Source organism: Oncorhynchus keta, chromosome 14 (genome assembly GCF_023373465.1).
Source record: "Oncorhynchus keta strain PuntledgeMale-10-30-2019 chromosome 14, Oket_V2, whole genome shotgun sequence".
In the NCBI taxonomy this organism is placed as follows: Eukaryota; Metazoa; Chordata; class Actinopteri; order Salmoniformes; family Salmonidae; genus Oncorhynchus; species Oncorhynchus keta.
This window is the reverse complement of record NC_068434.1, coordinates 67627794-67651255: the sequence shown is the minus strand read 5'-3', so window position 1 is coordinate 67651255 and position 23462 is coordinate 67627794. Positions and strand designations below refer to the sequence as shown.

Below are 23462 nucleotides of genomic sequence, written 5' to 3'. Positions count from 1 at the left end.
CTCTAAGTCCGTAGGTTATCAGTAACATCAGAGATGTTTAAGGATGTGACGATGATACCTTCTCTGGAATCTCGGGAAACTGAAGGCTGTCCATTTCCTCCTCATTGATAGCTGTGTGTTTGTGCTTAGGTGGTGTAACAGAAACGATCCTATATCAGTTTCATACAAGTTTTTATTAGCTTCAGTTTAGTTGTACAGACCCTCGGGTTGAAAAAACACATTATGTTTTTGTTCACCGTCGTAAAGTTTTCCTGTTGACATCGAGCTCGGGTAGATGGCTGTATAAATTGTCACACAAATGGAAATGGTGCCCAGCGAAGAGAACCAGCTCGTACCGAAAGAGGTGAGATTATCATAGCCAGTTACAGAACGGGGTTCTGGCAACAACGGGCCCTTAGTAATAATCTTTATGACAGTCAATGATACAAGCAACTTTTTAGAAGTTAGCACAGAAAAGTAGTTGGTGGCATTATCTACTGACGCTTAAAACCGCAATGATCGAGTTGGCTAACTAACGTTAGCTTTCATCTAGCTAGGTAGCAAAGGTTGCTACCATGCTAACCGTAGCGAGCTACTGTAGCTTTAAACCCGATTGTTTCGCTCAAAACGGCGTAGTAACGTTTAATTAGGAAACTGGTGGACAACAGTGCTAGCTACATGGGAAAAAATTAAATTGTAGAGTATTATTTGCTAGTATTATTTGTGGCTAGCTTTATCATAATGTCGTTAGACATTGCTTTGAGGTGCTGGTAACGTTATCTTGTAGCTGGCTAGCTTGTCAAAGCAAAGGCAAACTAGCCAGCTGGACGAGGTTGTTGATGACTAGCTACCTTCCTAGTTTCAGATCGGGTAAACAATGGAGTCCTTGTTGCTGTCAACGTTAGCAAGCCAGTTAGCGAGAGCTAGCCAGCTGGTTATATATTTTTCTAAACATCAGTCTCAAAGGACTACATTTTGGTTTCATAGCTAACGTTAATTAACTATGATATATCTTATACAAACATTTTGTTATTAGTTAGCTGTGATAATATTATATGTTCAGGGTAATTTAACTAGCTAACGTTAACTAGTAATACTAGAATACCCTCCTTTGCTTCATACAATTAGGTCTAACTGTTAATAGTTAACAATCTAAACGTTTTTGTGTCAGTATCTCCTTATTTACATTTCATATGGTTGTTTTTGTATCCTCAATTTCCACACGAAGATTTATTGTAGCTAATCCGGCCACTGTTTTGGCTGAGCTATCGTGCCAGGGGCTGTAGAAAAGTTCCAGGCCTGTAGTCAGTGAACTGCCTGCTTTCATTGCAATTAGAAATAATTACATTGCCATTTGACAGTGTGTTAATGGATTAACCAACCTTTTGAAAATGATACTATAATCATCACACAATCCAAATCTTATATTAATATAGAAATGTGAATCCATCTAGCTGAGAAATAACATAATTGCAGATCAAGGATAAAGATAAGGAGTTTTGAGCCTCTGTTTAAGCTGGTATTAGGGCTGAGACTGGAATGTTGACCTCAGTAGGATGATACATTTCTTTAAAATTGAATTTACTCTAGTTTTAATCTGCTCTGGACAGCCTCTCTCTCAATAATCAAGTGTTCCCAGTGCTGAAGGTCCAAGCCACTGTGCTCAGCGACTCGATCGGTCCTCTCTCCATCCCCCTAGTCATGCGGCTGAACCCATTATTTCAGCTCTATGCAGGGCTCCACGTCCGAATGCTGATGACAATCGCCAACCTTACGCACATTGCTGCCTGGGCTGCTGTCACTCTGCATTTGAGCATGGCTAGAACTCGTTTATCAGTTGATGTCGTGTGTAAAATAATGGAGAATCGGCTTCGTTATCCATTAACTAAGCAAGATAACTTCTTTAATTTGCCTCAATTTTGAACTGGAACAGGTTAGGCGACTTGAAATAGTTTTTTTTGACATAACCAAAAGTCAGTTTAAATATTTTATTGTCCAACCAATGAAGGCAATAGTCAGTATTTGAATCAGTAGCTTCACATTAGTCGCTCCAGACTGTTGCGTTGTCCAGAGGGAACTGGTTGGTTTAAACTTTGCAGAGCCACCTGCTAGCTTCTGTTAAAGCGCTTGACAGAAGTTGTGTGCAGTGGGATGAGTCAGCGGGTGGAGAGTGTTTTCGGCCTCTGGGGTTAGACTTAGTTCTCAATCTGGCATTGGGCACACCTACTGATGTATTGTTATAAAATTGTTCCAGTTTCATCAAGTACAACAAGGTCTTCAAGTCTATTTTATTCTCAAAGGTTGTGTAAGCTAGCTTCAAACGCTCATATAATTTCCTCTGTGGTGGTGGCCTTTGCATAGCTCCATTTCGGGAGCAGGCTTTCTTAGGAGATAACAGGACATTTAATACTGTGTAAGGGCTATTGTATTTACGTTCATTGTCATGTTTGTTTTTCCTTGAATTTGGTAAACTTAAGTTTCAGACTTTTCATAAAATGTCCCTAGTATGGTTCTTCTTTCAGGGAAATGTTAAATGTTTGTCAGATGTGCAAATGCATGTTAATGCAATGTAATTCTCATGACAACTCACGTTAGGCCTAAATGTTCTTTTAAAAACCAAATCCCCAAGCCGGTTACGGTTAACAAGCCCTCTCTTACTTTCCCTTCATGCAATGGTCAGTTCTCGAGAAACAACATGCATAGAAAAGTTTCAGTATCTGTTTCAGGAAGATATTAGACCCCAGGTGCTACTGTAAAATCAGGAAGTAAAGATCCACTTTTTTTTCTCACATATTGTCATGTGGATTGAAGAACAATGTTTATCTTATAGACTCGACTGACTTGAAAAGGAGACTGAAGTTCTGCTGAAATTCAGGGTTTTCTGCCAGCCAGTTACTATAGACCAGGTTGTTCTCTCACCCTCTGAAGGCTCATCAACAGAGTTAGTGTTGCTGTAGGCCTACTGATGCAGGGTGTTTGTTTGCTGTAATTTGCCCTGTTGGCAGGAAGATGTTTTTCAGGGTCACCTGACTGGATCAATAATGATTTAACCAAAATCCAGACTAATAACTCTGGTTTTAGATAAGTAATAATTCTACTGTGTTTGTCACTTAGCCTAGATTCTCATATCTGTTCTGTGTAGTGCGATTGTCTGGGCTCTGTTGAACCTACGGCTGCATGTCAGCACCTTGCAACATTATCTGTGATTATAAATACCCTAATCTGATAATTCACTCGTGTGTGTTGACATCTGCGGCTTGTTTGTATCATCGGCCTGACAGATTTTGCCAAGATCACCAGCTTTACATAGTTACTTTAGGATGGTCACTTGTTCTGTCTGTGGTTTTAATAATACCTACAGTATATTACTGGTGGTCTTTAGAAGTGAATTGAAAGCGTGCCATTCCAAATTAGTTAGTCTGAGCCGGTGTGCTTGTGGATACATAGAGAAACTCTAGCATGTTGCGTAACTGTTTCCCTTCTCGGTAACAGCTGTTTGCACTGTTTTAATCTTTTATGTGTTTTTCACCCCTCCTCCCCATGTGTCATTAGGGTATGTTTTGGAGTTGCAGGCAGAGTATTTTCAATGAGATGAAGAAGAGGTTTTCTCAGGTAGTCCCTCCTTGTCGAGTGGAGTGACTGTGTGCAGCTTACTGTGTTGGGTTTGTTGATGACTGCATGGAGGCTCCGGTTTTTGCGGTCCTGAATGTTTAGCCAACCTACTACCAGCTGGTCACTGTGCCTAGACCATAACAAAATATTAACTAGAACAGAGGGCTGATTGAGTGAGGGCCAGTTTTGTTCACCAAAATGGCAGTAACACCAGCCCAACATGACACGCAGGCTACGCATGTAGGTTAAATAAACTGACCATAGGAATTTTTGTTTAGGGGATGACCCATTTTAATCCTTTAAGAAAATACAAAAGGTTCTTGGATTAGGAAACATTTGACAAATGTCAACACACCACACACATGGATTAGAATTGTGGACAATTAAAGGTCACAATAAGCTAGAGGTCGACCGACAATGATTTTTCAATGCCATTACCGATTAATCGGACAATTTTTATTTTATTTGTAATAATGACAATTCCAACAATACTGAATGAACACTTATTTTAACTTAATACATCAATAAAATCAATTTAGCCTCAAATAATGAAACATGTTCAATTTGGTTTAAATAATGTAAAAACAAAATGTTGGAGAAGAAAGTGAAAGTGCAATATGTGCCATGTAAGAAAGCTAATGTGTAAGTTCCTTGCTCAGAACATGAGAACATATGAAAGCTGGTGGTTCCTTTTAACGCGAGTCTTCAATATTCCCAGGTAAGAAGTTTTAGGTTGTAGTTATTATAGGAATTATAGGACTATTTCCCTCTATACCATTTGCATTTCATTAACCTTTGACTATTGAATGTTCTTATAGTCACTTTAGTATTGCCAGTGTAACAGTATAGCTTCCATCCCTCTCCTCGCTCCTCACTGGGCTAGAACCAGAAGCACAACAACAACAGCCACCCTTGAAGCAGCGTTACCCATGCAGAGCAAGGGAAACAACCACAGGCTCAGAGCGAGTGACGTTTGAAACGCTATTAGCGTGCGATAAAGAGCCAGCCATTTCGTTACACCAGCCTCATCTCGGGAGTTGATAGGCTTGAAGTCATAAACAGTGCAATGCTTGCTGCACAACGAAGAGCTGCTGGCAAAACGCACAAAAGTGCTGTTTGAATGAATGTTTACTCGCCTGCTTCTGCCTACCACTGCTCAATACTTAGATGCTTGTATGCTCAGTCAGATTATACGCAACACAGGACACGCTAGATAATATCTAGTAATATCATCAACTATGTGTAGTTAACTAGTGATTATGATTGATTGTTTTTTATAAGATAAGTTTAATGCTAGCTAGCAACTTACCTTGGCTTACTACATTTGCGTAACAGGCAGTCTCCTTGTGGAGTGTAACGAGAGAGAGGTAGGTCGTTATTGCGTTGGACTCGTTAACTATAAGGTTGCAATATTGGATCCCCCGAGCTGACAAGGTAAAAATCTGTCGTTCTGCCCCTGAACAAGGCAGTTAACCCACTGTTCCTAAGCGGTCATTTAAAATAAGAATGTGTTCTTAACTCACTTGCCTAGTTAAATAAAGGTGTAAAAAAATATATTTAAAAAATCTGGAAATCGGCACCCAATAATACAGATTTCCGATTGTTATGAAAACCTGAAATCGGCCCTAATTAATCGGCCATTCCAATTAACCGGTCGACCTCTAGTTATGACATTCATGTGTGAGTATTAGAATGCCCTAACCACTGACTGTAGTCAAATCGCTCAGCTCCCTGAATGCATGCAAATAAGCTGCTGATAACGTTTTGTTTTAATATTTTGTCATGAAGTAGAAAACTGAATGGAGATGTGTGATCTGCGCTCAAGGTGTTTGTGTGTGTCCTGTATCCTACAGATAGAGAATGCGTCAGAGGAGCCCAGAGTGCTGTGTATAGTCCAGGACACTACCAATGCTAAGACGGTCAACGAGAGGCTCACCCTCAACCTGCCAGCCTCCACTACTCTCTCCAAACTCTTTGAGGATGTGGCCCACAAGGCGAGCTATGTGAACGGCACCTTTGACCTGGCATGGGGCAAGACCGGGGACATGGTGAGTCTGTGTCCTAAGACAACGTTATGATCCCAGGTCCCTTCATTGGATCCTGATTGGGGGGGTTTACATAGACCAAACTCCTCCAACACGGCCGTCGTTGTTTGCTCCTCCACACATGGCTACACTGTCTACTGTATGTCAGCTGTTCTACTGAGCTGTACTCAATGACCAACGGCTTGAAATGGTGCTGTTTGGATCCTCCCCATCGGGTGTAAATGGCTTTGTTTGAATGTACGCCAGTCTATCTTTCCTGTCCCTGAAGTAATCTGAGGCTGGAGTTATCTCACGAGTAGGTCAGTGGATTAAGCTCTATTTCCATAGCTGGCTACCCCCCATCCCCTCCCTCCCTCCCTCCAGCCAACATTACAAGGGTAAAAACTGCTGCTTCATAGCATGCTCTCCCAGATGGTCCTAAAAGCTCATTTTTTAACTGATCAACATGGGGAGGATTCTCGTTCTGAATTCAATGTGAATCAATTTGATTTGACAGGTTGATTGTGTTGGGTTGTATTGTGGGGATCTACTGATATTTTTCTCTCAAATAGTTTTATTTTGTTTACGTCTGCAATTATTTTTTCATGCTCAGACCTGCCTGTCCAAACTGAAGGGTGTTTTTTAATTTCTGTTCTCCCCTAGGGGTCGCTGGATCCCAGCAGTGAGACGTCCCTCACTGAGTCTGGGTTCGAGCCCGGGAAGAGGAACTTCCTCCAGCTCACAGACAAGGACGGAGAACAGCCTCAGATTGCATCGGTGAGTGAGTGGGGAAGATAAAATTAAGTTAATGGTTTTAATGAATACCAGCATGCCTTGGGCATTCCTCTGGAGGAGGGATTGCATGCAGTTTGTTCTTGGTAGACTAGTGGTACCTATAAGCTGAAGCTTAATTCTCCTTTGTGTAGGATGAGTCGGGGACAGCGGGCAGCAGTGGTCTGGATGACAGCTCACAGGAGCGCTTCATCGGCCCGCTGCCCAGAGATGGCACGGTGGGCTGCAGCAGCGACTACAGCAGCCCCAGCTATTCCTACTCCTCCATCCTCAACAAGTCTGACACAGGTACACTCTCTGTCAACAGCATAGACTTGACCTCACTTCCTTTTACGTAACCCCCCTGACCACTCACTTAATGAAGCAGATGCTAAGCTACAGGACTGTTTTGCTAGCACAGACTGGAATATGTTCCAGGATTCTTCCGATGGCATTTGAGGGGTACACCATATCAGTCACTGGCTTCATCAATAAGTCCATTGATGACGTCGTCCCCACAGTGACTGTATGTACATACCCCCAACTAGAAGCCATTGATTACAGGCAAAACCCGCACTGAGCTAAAGGGTAGAGCTGCCGCTATCAAGGAGCGGGACTATAACCCGGAAGCTTATAAGAAATCCCGCTATGCCCTCCATCGAATCATCAAAGCGTCAATTCAGGACTAAGATTAAATCGTACTACACTGGCTCCGATGCTCGTCGGATGTGGCAGGGCTTGCAAACTATTAGACTACAAAGGGAAGCACAGCCGCGAGCTACCCAGTGACACAAGCCTACCAGATGAGCTAAATTACTTCTATGCTTGCTTCGAGGCAAGTAACACTGAAACATGCATGAGAGCATCAGCTGTTCTGGAAGACTGTGCTCACACTCTCCGCAGCTAATGTAAAGACCTTCAAACAGGTCAACATTCACAAGGCCGCAGGGCCAGACTGATTACCAGGACGTGTATTCTGAGCAGGTGCTGACAAACTGGCAAGTGCCTTCACTGACATTTTCAGCCTCTCCCTGTCTGAGTCTGTAATACCAACATGTTTCAAGCAGACCACCATAGTCCCTGTGCCCAAGAACACTAAGGTAACCTACCTAAATGACTTCCGACCCTTAGCACTCACGTCTGTAGCCATGAAGTGCTTTGAAAGGCTGGTCATGGCTCACATCAACACTATTATCCCAGAAACCCTAGACCATTCCAATTTGCATACCACCTCAGCAGATCCATAGATAGCAGATCCATAGATGCAATCTCTATTGCACTTCACACTGCCCTTCCCCAGCTAGACAGAAGGAACACATGTGAGAATGCTATTAATTGACTACAGCTCAGCATTCAATACCTTCATTCATTCATTCACGTGCCCTCAAAGCTCATCACTAAGCTAAGGATTTGGCATGGGTCCTCAGATCCTCAAAGGGTTCTACAGCTGCACCATGGAGAGCATCCTGCCTGACTGGTTGCATCACTGCCTGGTATGGCAACTGCTTGGCCTCCGACCGGAAGGCACTACAGAGAGTAGTGCGTACGGCCCAGTATATCACTGGGTTCAAGCTTCCGGCCATCCAGGACCTCTATACCAGTCGGTGTCAGAGGAAGGCCCTAAAAATGGTCAAAGACTCCAGCCACCCTAGTCATAGACTGTTCTCTCTGCTACTGCACTGCAATTGGTACCAGAGTGCCAAGTTTTGGTCCAAAAGACTTCTTAACAGCTTCTACCCCCAAGCCATATGACTCCTGAATAGCTAATCAAATGGCTACCCAGACTATTTGCATTTCCCCACCCTTACGCTGCTGCTACTCTGTTTATCTATGCAGTCACTAACTACCTACATGTACATATTACCTCGACTAACCGAAGCCCCTGCACATTGACTCTGTACCAGTACCCCCTGTATATAGCCTCACTATTGTTATTTTACTTCTGCTTTTTAATTATTTGTTTTCTTTCTTTACTTATCTGCATTGTTGGTTAAGGGCTTGTGAGTCAGCATTCCACTGTAAGGTCTACTACACCTGTTGTATTTGGTGCATGTGACAAATAAAATGTAATTTCATGTCTTTCTCCCCCTCTGCAGGATATGTGGGTTTGGTGAACCAGGCCATGACCTGCTATTTGAACAGCCTTCTACAAACTCTGTTTATGACCCCGGAGTTCAGAAATGCACTGTACAAGTAAGTACTTGTTCTCATGAAGCTCTTTGTATTGTTTTACTAAACAACTGTATTTAATGGGAAGAGTGTTGTCCTAAAACTATTTTCTACTTGTCCACTGTTCCCTCCAGCTGGGAATTTGAGGAGTCGGAGGAAGACCCGGTCACCAGCATCCCTTACCAGCTACAGAGGCTGTTTTTGCTCCTGCAGACCAGTAAGAAGAGGGCCATCGAGACCACCGACGTGACCCGCAGCTTCGGCTGGGACAGCAGCGAAGGTGGGCTGTCACACTGCTATTTCTAGACAACCACCGCCAGGCACCCTCCTGTAACCAGGAGTGGCCCAGGCTCAACCTCTTCTGATGTTTTGATAAAGGAACTGGAAGAGTGTGGGGAAGGGGTACTGTTTGTTTTGTCACACAGTTCGCTGTGTCTTAACTGATCTGTGTGTGTTTTCTCTTCTGTGGTATCTGTGTTTTGTAGCCTGGCAGCAGCATGACGTCCAGGAGCTGTGTAGGGTCATGTTTGATGCCCTGGAGCAGAAATGGAAGCAGACAGAGCAGGTATGAAAGAACGGTGAACCCTGACACTTGTCTAAACACTAATCCAGGGAGCCAATGAGGGTCCTCCCCAAGGCCCAGATCAAAGGGCCTTCTGTAGGAAGGGGAGAAAGTGCCAGTAAGGCTGAGGGTTAGCCTGAGGGTTAGCCTTTTCTGATCTCAGGAGTTTGGTATAAACCGTATACACTTAATTCACTGTGGATAGAAGCACTAGGCTTGTGCACATGAGCTCCTGCGTTTAGCTGTATTTGTAAAGAATGCACTGCATTATCTTTGTGTTTAATATATATATATATATGCCATTTAGCAGACGCTTTTATCCAAAGCGACTTACAGTCATGTGTGCATACATTCTATTTAATCAAAGTCCCATTTTGATATTTGCTATATTTGTGTCCCCAGCAGCAGTTTTCTCCACTTACGGTACTTATTTGAACTTCTATTATTGTTTTCTTCAACTGTTTGTTTGATTTTGTCATATAACAAATGACATATTATATGCATACAAAAAACGTGATTGGGATTGCACAATAAAATTAGATTTATTTCTGTGGTCCCCAATGTTTTTGTTTTTTTTACACTGAGTGTACAGAATATTAAGAATGCCTTCCTAGTATTGCGTTGCATCCACTTTTACCCTCAGAACAGCCTCAATTCATCGGGTCATGGACTCTACAAGTTGTCAAACTCGTTCCACAGGGATGCTGGCCCATGTTGACTCTAATGCTTCTCACAGTTGTCAAGTTGGCTGACTGTCCTTTGGGTGGTGGACCATTCTTGATATACATGAGAAACTGTTGTGTGAAAAACCCAGCAGCATTGCAGTTCTTGACATAAATCTGTGCACCTAGTACCATACCTCATTCAACGGCACTTACATTTATTGTCTTGCCTATACACCCTCTGTGCACACACACAGTCCATGTCTCAAAGCTTAAAAGTCCTTCTTTTACCTGTCTCCTCCCTTTCATCTACACTGATTTTGAAGAAGTGGATTTCACAAGTGACATCAATAAGGGATCATAGCTTTCACCTGGTCAGGGAAAGAGCAGATGTTTTTAATGTTTTGTACACTCAGGGTAGAAAAATTCCAGATATACAGACATGAAAATGTTTTCTACTTTTAAATCATTAGCCAACTTTTTACATTTTATTTGATGTTATTGTTGCTGTGGTAGTTCCACTCAACAGTGCCGGAATATAAAAAAGGGTTCTTACCTGATATACTCTTACATTTAAAAAGGTGATTATTTGAGTCTCTGGCACAGGTATTATGCTGGTGGGCATCACTAACAAAATAAACAATTGGATAAGTATGTGAGGACCGAGTCAGTGATAATTCTGTGGACCTTACCAGACCAAGTTCAATTTATACAATTCATTTTTACACACACAGCCAGCCTAGCTCCTTTAAAATGCTGGACCCCCAGATGAGTACGAGTGCCGGTACAGTTAAAATAAAATTCTAACAAGCTTGTTTCAGCTGGTCTGTGGCTTGTTCTTTAGAATAAAAAATTCCTAAATTATTGTTTAGATGTTTGTGGCTGCTGGTGAACCATGATGAGCACACATAATCAGTGACACTGAACTAGCTTACCTGCCAGACTCTTCAGGGTGTCAATATCAAGCCATTTTGAGGTCTAGCTAAGAATGACATTTTGGGGTTTATTTTTGTTAAACATAATCTCACAGGTCCGGTACCTATCACCTTGGGTGTGAATTTGATGTTTTTGGTGTAACCTCTGAGTTTCCCACTTTGACACTAAAACAAGGGAACCTTGCAAGCGTTACTCTGGAATATAAGATGAATTCTGTTTTTCTAAGATGCAGAGAGTGTTTGTCAAAGCCATTTAGTAATATTGAATAATTCTGCAATAAGGATCTCTTCTAAGGCTTTGTTCTTTTGGGAAACCAATTGAGGAGTCATCCGCGTACAAAAACAATTTACAGGAGCAGGCTGATTTCACATTGTTAATGTACAGTAGGAAGAGCAGTGGACCAAGGACGCTCCCCTGTGGGACCCCACAGCTAATCTCCAGTTTACCATTAACATCCAACACTTGGACCAATTGGTCTCTGACTGCATAAGTCCCCATTTAACAGGTAATGGGCCTGCTGTTGCAGTCACATATTTAGTGAAATGTGTTGACTCTTGGAGAGGAGCCAGGTCATTGTCTTTGGGGAGTTTACGTTATTATTGCGCTGGCATAGAGTTGAGGTTGTGTGAGTAGTATGTACTGTGTGAGCAGTGAAGAGCATGTTTCAGAGTTCTGAGAGATACATGTGAGTGTTGTGACTGCTCGGGCCTGGCTCCCTGATGTTGTGTCCCCCCTCAGGCTGACCTGATTAACCAGCTGTACCAGGGGAAGCTGAAGGACTATGTGCGCTGTCTGGAGTGTGGCTATGAGAGCTGGAGGATCGACACCTACCTGGACATCCCTCTGGTCATCAGACCCTTTGGGGCCAGCCAGGCTTATGGCAGCGTGGTGCGTGTCTCTCTGCCACCATCTCTTATGTCTCTACCCTTCTTCATGACTATAGAAGTATTAATCTAAGTGTGTGAAGTGATCAAAGCTATGATGGTCATTTGTGTTCACCACGCAGACACGGAAGTCCAGACCCTGCTGTATGCTCCTGCATTTTCCTAAGACTTTTAATAGTAAGACAGTGTAATGCGACGTAGATGTGGTTAGAGTTGTTACTGATACAGTGCCTTTGTGACTCACTGAAACAGGAGGAGGCTCTACAGGCCTTCGTCCAGCCAGAGACTCTGGATGGGGCCAACCAGTATTTCTGTGAGCGGTGCAAGAAAAAATGTGATGCCCGTAAGGTGAGTATACAGACTAGTGATCTTGTTGATGTTAAGACCACACTTCCCTTTGGGTCATGGGAGAACTGATTGGGGAGGATGTTGAGTGATGGTCGTCACTGGTCTGGCCATTTGTGTTCTGACCCATGCCCTTTGCCCTCCCTCCACAGGGGCTTAGGTTTCTGCACTTTCCCTACCTGTTGACTTTGCAGCTGAAGCGTTTTGACTTTGACTACACCACTATGCACCGCATCAAACTCAACGACCGCATGTCCTTCCCTGAGGAGCTGGACATGGGTCCTTTCATTGACGTGGAGGATGAGGTGAGACACACCAGCCCAGTGTGGCCTCCTATGTGTTTATAGTCTAGATAGAATAATGATATCAGACCCGGGGTGGAATAGTGCCAGGCGTTCAGGTCCACTCAAATTAGATTTTCGATTATGTTTCATGTATTAGTCATTTCAATGTCATCGTTAATTCATGAGTGTAACTGATACCTAAACTCTGTCTGCTTTCTCTCTCTTTCCATCCCGCTCTTTGTTTTTGATCAATGCCTGCTCTCATAGAAATCTCCTCAAACGGAGAGCTGCACTGACAGCGGGGCAGAGAATGAAGGCAGTTGCCACAGTGACCAGATGAGCAACGACTTCTCGGCAGACGACGGTGTTGATGAGGGCATCTGCCTGGACAGCGCCAGCAGTACTGAGAGGGTCCTGAAGCCAAAGGTACCCAACCTCAACACTGTATGTAATACCACAAAAACCGTCCTTACATTCTAGCACCCGTACTCCCTGTGTCTTATAGCCCATCCTGGTCTGTTTGCATGTAGTGCAATCTGCTGTCATTAGATTTAATTGTTAGCTAATTGTCTCTCCTGCCCCTGTCTCTTCTCCAGAGTTCATTGACCTTTGAGCTGTTCTCGGTCATGGTCCATTCGGGCAGCGCTGCAGGTGGCCACTACTATGCCTGCATTAAGTCCTTCAGCGATGGCCAGTGGTACAGTTTCAACGACCAGCACGTCAGCAAGGTTATTCTCAGTCTTCAAATAACTTATGTTTACTATGCATGTAATACTAGACAAAACAACTCGACCTACGCTTTAAATAGACTTAAGAAATTGATGCCTGTTATTGTAACATTCTATTGACAGTTGTCAGAAACACAATGGTGGTTGTCCTGTGTGTGTGTCCTTCTATAGATCACCCAGGAAGACATAAGGAAAACATATGGAGGGTCCTCGGGGAGCAGAGGCTATTACTCCAGTGCCTTTGCCAGGTCAGTGGAGCTCCTGTCTCTGTCAATCTCTGGATTGATCTGAAATCAATATGTCCCTGAACACATCTCACTCCCATGCCTGGCTCTCCCCTCTTACAATCTCATTGTATGTACCTACTAATGCATGCCTACATGGCCAGAACATTACCAGTATCTGTTCACTTCACACACTAGAGGAAGCTTTAATAGGGATGAACCGGGGCTACATTTTATTGAAGTCTCCCTGGGAGAAAAACAAGAGGGTGGTTATTCAGACTAGGACAAAGCCCTGTTGATAACTGAGCTTTTACGTAATGCACTGTTCTTTCATGTGTTTGGAAAGGAAGATGGAACTCTATTTGGCTACTCATTTTCCTTTTCTCCATTTGCATTTAATAAGATGTTTTTCTGTTCCAACAGCTCTACAAATGCGTATATGCTGATTTATAGGTTGAAAGACCCCTCAAGGAATGCAAGTAAGGGAAACGTATTAATCAAGTCTAGTTCCATTATCAAGTTTGCTTTTTAAATGTCTAAAATGACTGTTAAACTGTATTAAGTTACATATGTGGGTATAACAATCCTAGTAGGTTCTACTTTCCAAGTCTCTCTCAATGACTTGGACCCCCAGTTAGTTGTGATCTCTTGACTGATGGGCCGTGTTGTTACCACTGCAGAGTATCTGGATTGTGAGGACTTCCCTGAGCACATAAAGCATCTGGTCCAGAGGGAGAAGGAGTCTGAGGAGCAGGAGAAAAGACAGAGGGAGATCGAGCGCAATACCTGCAAGGTACATCCTCCTCCTGTGGACTTTCCCATGGGCAACGGTGTCGGTCATTTGACTGAATGTTTTACTGTTGGTTTTCACAGGGGTTGTATTGTTGTTAATTGCTCTGTATTTCTCTGTCAGATCAAGCTGTTCTGCATGCATCCGGTGAAGATGATGGCTATGATGGAGAACAAGCTGGAAGTGCACAAGGACAAGACGCTCAGAGAGGCAACAGAGATGGCCTACAAGGTAAGTCAGAGTGGAAGCTATACCCGGAGGAAAGCATTGAAAGCTAATCTCACTCAGCAGCTGCAGTGCATACCAGCCAGAGGTCGGTGTCAGAATAGAGAGTGGTCCAAGGATAGACATTGTTCTAAGATTAAAATGGGGTTCGCAATGGCCAAGATAAGCCTCAAAACATTCTCTTATGTGTCTATTAGCAATTGGATGTGTGTGTGTCTTTGGCCACCCATTCTGCCCCCTAGCTCATGGAACTGGATGGGGTGGTCCCGCTGGACTGCTGTCGCCTGGTCAAGTACGATGAGTTCCATGAGTACCTGGAGCGTTCGTACGAGGGCGAGGACGACACCCCCATGGGGCTGCTGCTGGGCGGGGTCAAGTCCTCCTACATGTTTGACCTGCTGCTGGAGACCCGCAGAGCTGAACAAGTCTTCCAGCCATACAAACCTGGAGGTCAGTAAAACACATTCAAGACTTAAAATATAATACTATAACTAGCAACTAATTTAGCCTTTTCAGAACTGAGTTGTGTGTGTGTGTGTGTCTCCGTAGAGGTGATGGTGAAGGTTCACGTGGTGGATCTGAAGACGGACACTATCGCCCCTCCCGTCAGCATCAGGGCCTATCTAAACCAGTCAATTACTGAGTTCAAGCAGCTCATTGCACAGGTAAGTTAGTTCAGACAATCCTCTTTAATTCTTCATTTATATCTAATACAGTCTAATCCAGCCTGATAGTCTATACTTGTAAGACCATAAAATCTGCCCGTATTTGTTTTGGAATCTGTGGTGAATTATCTCTCCGGTGTGTGTATTGTATTGTTGAAAGGCCACAGAGCTCTCAGCCGAAACCATGCGTGTCGTCCTGGAGCGCTGCTATAATGACCTTCGGCTTCTCTACGTGCCCAACAAGACACTGAAAGCAGAGGGTTTCTTCAGGAGCAACAAGGTCGCACTCCACTTTATTATTGTCCTTTCCAGCTTGGGTCTGCTGTGTATAATGTTGTGTATCTGTAAACATTTTTCAGCAGTGCTTTGATCTCAGATGTAACACAAATCTAATTTGTCCATTCTCTGGTTTCTCTTAGGTTTTTGTGGAAAGCTCTGAATCCCCAGATCACCAGGTCACCTTCACTGATTCCCTCTTGTGGAAACTGCTGGATCGCCATGGGAACACAATCCGCCTGTTTGTCTCGCTGCCTGTGCAATCCCCCGGCACCAACCGAACTATTTGCCAAAAAGTTGGTGGCGAAACTGAGGAGTGCTCTGAGGGGTCAAAGGGCAACAGGAATTCCGTAGAGACCATCCTGGAGGAGAGCACAGAGAAGCTGAAGAACCTGTCCCTCCAGCAGCAGCAGGGCTCCAGCACCAGTGACAGCCAGAAGAGCTCAGACACCAGTGACTTCGAGCACATAGAGTCCCCCTCACCCTCTCAGGAACCAGACTCCTCCTCCGTATCTGCTGTTGTTGCAGTCGACAACCGAGAGCTGGAGAACCGGATCCGGGCGGCCAGCGGGGGGAGCGGCGGGGGGGCCTACTCTGACCCAGAAACCCAGTTCCCTGGGGAGGAGCGCTCAGACTCTGAGGTGAACAACGACCGCAGCACGAGCTCAGTGGACAGTGACATCCTGAGCTCCAGCCACAGCAGTGACACGCTGTGCAACGCTGACAGCGGCCCCATTCAGCTGGCCAACGGCCTGGACTCACACAGCATCACCAGCAGCCGCCGCTCCAAGGCCAACGAGGGCAAGAAAGAGACGTGGGACACAGCCGAGGAGGACAGTGGCACGGACAGCGAGTATGACGAGAACGGGAAGAGCAAGGCAGAATCCTATTACCTCTACTTCAGAGCAGAACCATATGCACAGGAGGACGGCTCTGGGGAAGGAGGCCAGAAATGTACGTCTTCTCTCTGTATGATGATGATTCTGTACTCAGCAGTGATTTTGATTGCACAAAGTGTTTCTCAACCTTTTCTGAAATGGGGCTCGGGAAACTGGTCTCCCTCCCCTAACCCATTCATATCTCTAATGGAAATGTATAATTTCCTTTGGTAGACATGTTATCTGAGTTTACTGATGGACATATATGAAGAGTTTTTGTCTACAATGTGAGTTTTTGATATTGTACTATATTTAATCTTTGGACAAATGGGGTTACTGTTTTTTTACACATTTCATTAATCAAGTCCTGTAAATACATGTTCAAATGATCAAATCTTAATATTTGTTGGTATATATAATGTGTGTAGGAGATATCTCTATCTAAAGAAATCTACTCACTCCTAGATTATAAGCAAATCCAATGAAGGTCAATGGAGAGTGAGGCCTGCTACAACAATCAATCAAATGTATTTATTAAGCCCTTCTTACATCAGCTGATGTCACAAAGTGCTGTACAGAAACCCAGCCTAAAACCCCAAACCGCAAGCAATGCAGGTGTAGAAGCACGGTGGCTAGGAAAAACTCCCTAGAAAGACCAGAACCTAGGAAGAAATCTAGAGAGAAACCAGGCTATGAGTGGTGGCCAGTCCTCTTCTGACTGTGCTGGGTGGAGATTATAACAGAACATGGCCAAGATGTTCAAATGTTCATAGATGACCAGCAGAATCTAATAATAATCACACTAGTTGTCGAGGGTGCAACAGGTCAGCACCTCAGGAGTAAATGACAGTTGGCTTTTCATAGCCGATCATTAGGAGTATCTCTACCGCTCCTGCTGTCTCTAGAGAGTTGAAAACAGCAGGTCTGGGACAGGTAGTACGTCCGGTGAACAGGTCAGGGTTCCATAGCAGCAGGCAGAACAGTTGAACTGGCTCAGCAGCACGGCCAGGTGGACTGGGGACAGCAAGAAATCATCAGGCCAGATAGTCCTCAGGCATGGTCCTAGGGCTCAGGTCCTCCGAAAGAGAGAGAATTAGAGAGAGCATACTTATATTCACACAGGATAGAACAGGAGAAAAACTCCAGATATAACAGACTGACCCCAGCCCCCCCGACACAAACTACTGCAGCATAAATATTGGAGGCTGAGAAAGGAGGGGTCGGGAGACAAATCAAATTTTATTTGTCACATACACATGGTTATCAGATGTTAATGCGAGTGTAGCAAAATGCTTGTGCTTCTAGTTCTGACAATGCAGTAATAACCAACAAGTAATCTAGCTAACAATTCCAAAACTACTACCTTATACACAAGTGTAAAGGGATAAATAATATGTACATAAAGATGTATGAATGAGTGATGGTACAGAGCGGCATAGGCAAGATGCAGTAGTATCGAGTACAGTATATACATATGAGATGAGTATGTAACCAAAGTGGCATAGTTTAGTGGCTAGTGATACATGTATTACATAAAGATACAGTAGATGATATAGAGTACAGTATATATGTATACATCTGAAATAAATAATGTAGGGTATGCAAACATATTAAGTAGCATTGTTTAAAGTGGCTAGTGATATATTTTACATCAATTCCCATTATTAAAGTGGCTGGAGTTGAGTCAGTGTGTTGGCAGCAGCCACTCAATGTTAGTGGTGGCTGTTTAACAGTCTGATGGCCTTGAGATAGAAGCTGTTTTTCAGTCTCTCGGTCCCAGCTTTGATGCACCTGTACTGACCTCGCCTTCTGGACGATAGCGGGGTGAACAGGCAGTAGCTCGGGTGGTTGTTGTCCTTGATGATCTTTATGGCCTTCCTGTGACATCGGGTGATGTAGGTGTCCTGGAGGGCAGGTAGTTTGCCCCCGGTGATGCGTTGTGCAGACCTCACTACCCTCTGGAGAACCTTACGGTTGTGGGCGGAACTGTGGCCCCGTCCGACGATACCCCCGGACAGGGCCAAACGGGCAGGATATAACCCGACCCACTTTGCCAAAGCACAGCCCACACACCACTAGAGGGATATCTTCAACCACCAACTTACCATCCTGAGACAAGGCCGAGTATAGCCCACAAAGATCTCCGCCACGGCACAAACCAGGGGTGGGGGGGGCAACCCGGACAGGAAGTTCACGTCAGTGACTCAACCCACTCAAGTGACGCACCCTTCCCTCTTTCTCTCACAATCTCACATGTGTACACACCACAGACATTCACACGCTTGGACACCCATGCGCCCGCTCAAACAGCTGGTGGGAAAGTCCAACTGTTCTAAATGTATTTACAAATGCAGGTCTTTGAAGCTAATCTTGTTTAGTCTGATGTCCTAACTGCTTTATTTGAAAGTTTAGTTTGTGGGAACTGTAAAATTGTTATTTTGTAAATAAGTGTGGGTCGTTCATATGAATTTAACTTTTTTTACAGCACCATTTTGATTTGAAGGACACCTTCCATACATGTTTGTCCATGGTAAAAGAGGTCAGAAAGTGCTCAAAGATTACACAGTTTCCGTACCCCACCCTACCATGAGACATTCATGCACACCTGCATGTGTGTATGTCTGTGGTATGTGTGTCCCCCTGCTTGTGAGAGCGAGGGAGAATGATGTAGCAGGCCTCACTCTCCATTGACTTACATTGGATTGGCTTGCGCTGTAAAGTAAGATTTGAAGTTTAAGATCTGAGAGCGGGAGAACGCTGTACAATGACTCTCCAATCTCCATTAAATCAGCGTGTATTGTATATACTCTAGGTGGTGGGTGTTGACAACAAAGAAACAGCAACACTTGTCCAAAGAATAAATATAGTTCGATACAGAAACGGCTGTAGTTCACAAACAACATTGAGTTGAGTCATGAATCATGTATTTCTGCTTAAATATCAATACTATATGCTTTTAAACATTTTAATTTTGAAGTGTATTTCAAAATGCATATGCTGAAGTCATTTTTTAAGTTTTTTATTTCATTTAAATGATCAAATGTGAATGGGTTCATTTAAGATAAGCACTCATGTCAGTTATCTGACAGACCGGTGAGCAACACCTTGGGGGTTAAGAAACACTGGTTTAGATGCTCTTAGAACAAAATCCACATGTAGTATTTAATTACTGTTTTATGATTAGTTTGTTCCAACTAATTGAAACGTATGTTTTGGTGCTGTTTGCCTGTCAGGTGTACTGGTCCACGTGGATAAGAGGATAACTCTGTCAGCATTCAAACAGAACCTGGAGCCTTTCGTGGGGGTCACCTCTACCCAGTTCAAAGTGTTCCGCATCTACGCCAACAACCAGGAGTTTGAGAGTGTACGGCTCAACGAGACCCTCTCCTCCTTCTCTGACGACAACAAGGTCCGTAGCGTCTCACTATCTGCCCCTTTCAAAACATCATGACTCTTCTCAAAATAGAATGGTGTGTGTGTTTGTAAAAAAAGATAATATATATATATATATATATAGCTATCTATAAACATATCTATATGTAGATGTATGTATATATCTGATCCATGATGCTTCTCTTGGTCTTCTTACAGATAACCATTCGATTAGGCAGAGCACTGAAGAAGGGCGAGTATCGGGTGAAAGTGTACCAGCTACTAGTGAATGATGCAGAGGTAAGGACCGGGATGTGCTGATGTTTCTTCACACACAAAAGTGATTTTATTCGGTGTTGTGCAATTTCCTCACTTAACAGCAGCCTGTAGGTGTGTCACTGATGGATATGTCACCAGGGTGTATTATGTGACAGTTGTATATGTCATTGTGTTTCATGCTTAAGTGTGTGTGTGTCTCTCCTCCCCAGCCCTGTAAGTTCCTTGTGGACACAGTGTTTGCTAAGGGCATGACTGTGAAACAGTCCAAAGAGGAGCTAATGCCTCAGCTGAAAGACCAATGCAAGCTGGACCTCAACATCGACAAGTGGGTTCCACCTTACACACTTAAAAACATGTACAGTCAAGTGACTCTAATCTGCATATCTAAGATGATCTATGTACACAATCTAATGCACATGAATGTATGGGCACACATCCAACCATACATCAAATATTATACACTTGAATCCCTTACCTACATATTTTCTTATGAAAGCATTTGTTGGCACCGACTACTTGACTGTAAAAGGTTCCACAGTTGTCTTTGTGGTGATACAATCAGAATGTCAAAGTCTCTAGTAATTTACCAGGTGTAAGTGCCTTGCTCAAAGGCACATCAACAGATTTTTCACCTAGTCAGCGCGGGGATTCAAACCAGTGACCTTTCGGTTACTGGCCAAATGCTCTTAACCGTTAGGCTACCTGCTGCAGATCCTCTCACTTCAAAATATCATGGTCACCTTTGTTCTCTTATGGATGGGTACTGTGAGTGACCTTTTAAAGCACTGACTCACAGCTGATGCTTATTTCTAGAAGTGTTGTTGAATCCTAATTGTGTGTGGGGTCAGGTTCCGTCTCAGGAAGAAGACGTGGAAGAACCCAGGGACAGTGTTTCTGGACTACCACGTCTACGAGGAGGACATCAACATCTCCAGTAACTGGGAGGTCTTTCTGGAGGTTCTAGATGGTAATACTGGTTTGCTATTGTTTCGACTACTCTCTTCAGAGCCATTTGTAAATCGCCTCATGGTCATCATAGCCTGAATAGAGACAAACTTACACTCAAATATAGTACTGCTTTTATATCAAACGCCTATATTAGGTCACGTAAAAATGGTTTTAGATGAAGATTTAACATAATTACTTCTGTAAAAGGGGGAAAAAACCTGTAGAGCTGAATTGTCTCTCCTCTGAATGAGTATCACTTGTGAGAGAGCGAAAGAGAGGCAGACAGAGACAGTGGGTGTGTGTGCTCAGCCAGCCCCAACCCTCCTCTCCTGCCTCTTTCCAGGACCGGAGAAGATGAAGTCCATGTCCCAGCTGGCTGTGCTCACCCGCCGCTGGACCCCCGCCCAGATGAAGCTGGAGCCCTTCCAGGAAGTGGTTCTGGAGAGCAGCAGTGTGGAGGAACTCAAGGAAAAGGTGTGTGTGTGTATTCACATACTGAATGTCGGTGCCAAGCCTTGTCCATGTCTGAGGCCACATACACACTGGATTGCAAGGCAGCACTGGGATTGTCTTACCCACTAAGTGCTGCTCCCAGCAACATCACTGGGTCTGATGCACCACTTGGGGGTAGTGAGATGCACTGTAACTTTTCACATCACAGTATATAACATCAGCCTCTAGACCTTGAGATGCATAAGTAGATGTTGTAAGGTAAATTATAGGGCATGCTAAATTAATATTAAAAGGCCATTTGTGACATCAATTCTCTCTCTCCAGCTCAGTGAAATAAGTGGTATTCCTCTTGAAAACCTGGAGTTTGCCAAGGTAGGTAAACTGTTTTTGACACTAAGGATTTATTTTTTGCTCTTGCATTGATTCACTCCACTTAATTTCCTTAAATGTTTCCCAGTTTACTGACTGGCGTCCTGATTGTCTCCTGCAGGGGCGTGGAACATTTCCTTGTGATATCTCGGTTTTGGAGATCCATCAGGATCTGGACTGGAACCCTAAAGTGTCCACTCTGAATGTGTGGCCTCTGTACATCTGTGATGATGGTGCTGTGGTTTTCTACAGGTAAACCCCTCATGTTCAGGGAAAACTGCAGATATTTGGTTCAATATAGGTATATTCTGCAGAAAGTCTCACAGCTTGTGCTCTGGTGTTTCAGGGACAGCACAGAGGAGCCTATGGAACAGTCGGAAGATGAACGCAATGAGCTGATGAAGAAGGAGAGCAGCCGGCTGCTGAAGACTGGCCACCGGGTCAGTTACTCACCTCGTAAGGAGAAGGCCCTTAAGATCTACCTGGATGGGGGCCCGGTCAAGGACCCGGGGCAGGACTGAGGCCCGTCCCAGTTAGCTGGCTGGCCTGCCTGCCTGCCGCAGTGTAGCTTGGCCCGGCCAGGGGACCCTGTCTGGCGTGGGGCCCCACGTTGACTCGACGACGTCACCAGAGCAGTGCGTTTCACACGCCCTCTTTCATCCTCCCATCTGAGCTCTAGGGGAAAGAGTGGCTCAGAAATCATATTGTGCACTATAGTTTATTGTACTGTGAAGTTTAAAGGGAAGTGCAAAAGCTATTCAATTAAAAAAAAAAAATACCGACAAATCAATTTAATGGAAATGTTCCAGACATGGGTGCACGATCAGAGTAGAGATGTGTAGCCAGAGGGAAAGAAATGTCTTTCTGTTTCCTCTCTTCTCTGCGACACTTTATTTCTCCTCATCTCCCTCTAGCACTTGGTTTCTCGCTCTCCCCCTCTGTTATGCAGACTAGCAAGAGACTACCTGACCCATCTGTGAACATGTACCTGGTTCAAATTCTCCACATTTGAAATTTTACCAGGCTAGAGCGATGCTCATCCCACCCACCCACTTTAGAGACTGTGAGTATAAAGCCAAGAGTATCTACAACAACAAACTCACTTTCAGTTTTCTTCCAGTTTCTTTGTCTTCTTTAATCCAAACTGCAGTTTATCGTCTTTGGCAAATTGATACGTTCACACTCAACATTTGAATGACCTCTGTATCTCTGATTCTATAAAGTGGTCATTTTTAAAATTTGCTGACGTTTATGCTGTTTTCCCAGAATGCCACAGTGTGCATCACTGTGGAAACTCCTCTTACTGTTGCTCCACCCCCTTCTCTTTATAGGAGCTCAGCCTCTGCCATTTCCTCCTGATTCACTGATATGTGTTAGTCTTCCAATTACCAAGGAAATGGCAACTAGACCACCAACTAGACTACGTTAAGGCACTCATCATTTTGTTCAATGTAAATTATTTTGATGTTATTGTGAGCGACCTCTGGCACACATTAAAAACATTTTGTCTGTATTTAACCTTATGTTAATTTAGAAACATGTTTATTTCCTCTGTCGTTTTTATTTCTGCACGATGTGAATGGTGTGCGTGTCTGTCGAGGCCACGTGCATGCTGATTGCTTGAGGGGCGGGAGCCCTTAGTGGTTTTGGGAGATGGTTGGGGGCAATATATACCTGCTGCTGCTTCTCATAGACTGAGACCAGAGGGCATAGACCCTACTGGACCAGCTGACTGGGTCTCCACACTGCAGGGCCCAGCAGAGCTCCTCTGGGCTTCTAATGCTGCCTGCCACAAGCTGTTCACAGTAGAAATGCCAATAAAATAATTTGTTTCTTCGTTTTGAGGATTAAATCTTGTGTGAACATAGTTAAGGTGATTTTAGAATGAAATTAAAATGTTTTTTTCATAACTGCAGTATTCTGTTATTGTAAATGAAGTATTTTGATTCCCCACTTTACCAATGCTGCATTTATATGTATTGAACATGGTATACATATAAGAATATTTACATCTCAAGAATAGACCG

At 43.9% G+C, this 23462-nt stretch overlaps 1 protein-coding gene across 8 annotated transcripts; it reads left to right on the top strand.

The window, feature by feature from the left end:
• On the top strand, nucleotides 1-23345 carry usp47 (ubiquitin specific peptidase 47). Of its 8 annotated transcripts, none has more exons than XM_052462226.1 (30): nucleotides 1-343; nucleotides 3532-3591; nucleotides 5445-5639; nucleotides 6279-6392; nucleotides 6542-6695; nucleotides 8483-8579; nucleotides 8690-8835; nucleotides 9041-9120; nucleotides 9523-9540; nucleotides 11454-11603; nucleotides 11852-11947; nucleotides 12097-12249; nucleotides 12496-12672; nucleotides 12825-12956; nucleotides 13128-13204; nucleotides 13604-13659; nucleotides 13861-13973; nucleotides 14094-14201; nucleotides 14438-14645; nucleotides 14745-14860; nucleotides 15021-15140; nucleotides 15280-16090; nucleotides 19248-19423; nucleotides 19606-19686; nucleotides 19875-19990; nucleotides 20514-20632; nucleotides 20957-21087; nucleotides 21391-21438; nucleotides 21557-21687; nucleotides 21782-23345. In XM_052462226.1, exons 1-30 carry the CDS (start codon nucleotides 299-301, stop codon nucleotides 21954-21956), a joined length of 4203 nt encoding a protein of 1400 aa, XP_052318186.1. In that variant the 5' UTR covers nucleotides 1-298; the 3' UTR covers nucleotides 21957-23345. The 8 variants fall into 8 exon arrangements, with proteins under 8 accessions (XP_052318186.1, XP_052318184.1, XP_052318188.1 ...); XM_052462224.1 differs by having other exon boundaries at nucleotides 9520-9540; XM_052462227.1 differs by having other exon boundaries at nucleotides 3-343; nucleotides 9520-9540; nucleotides 12496-12654.
• Nucleotides 23346-23462: the final 117 nt, after the last annotated feature.

What these genes read in the sequence shown, in the direction of transcription:
- usp47 (XM_052462224.1), top strand. Translation starts at nt 299, where the DNA reads ATGGAAATGGTGCCCAGCGAAGAGAACCAGCTCGTACCGAAAGAG. An exon ending in TGAAGAAGAGGTTTTCTCAG is followed by an intron (nt 3,592 to 5,444) that starts GTAGTCCCTCCT and finishes TGTATCCTACAG; the next exon opens with ATAGAGAATGCGTCAGAGGA. An exon ending in CTTTCTGGAGGTTCTAGATG is followed by an intron (nt 20,633 to 20,956) that starts GTAATACTGGTT and finishes GCCTCTTTCCAG; the next exon opens with GACCGGAGAAGATGAAGTCC.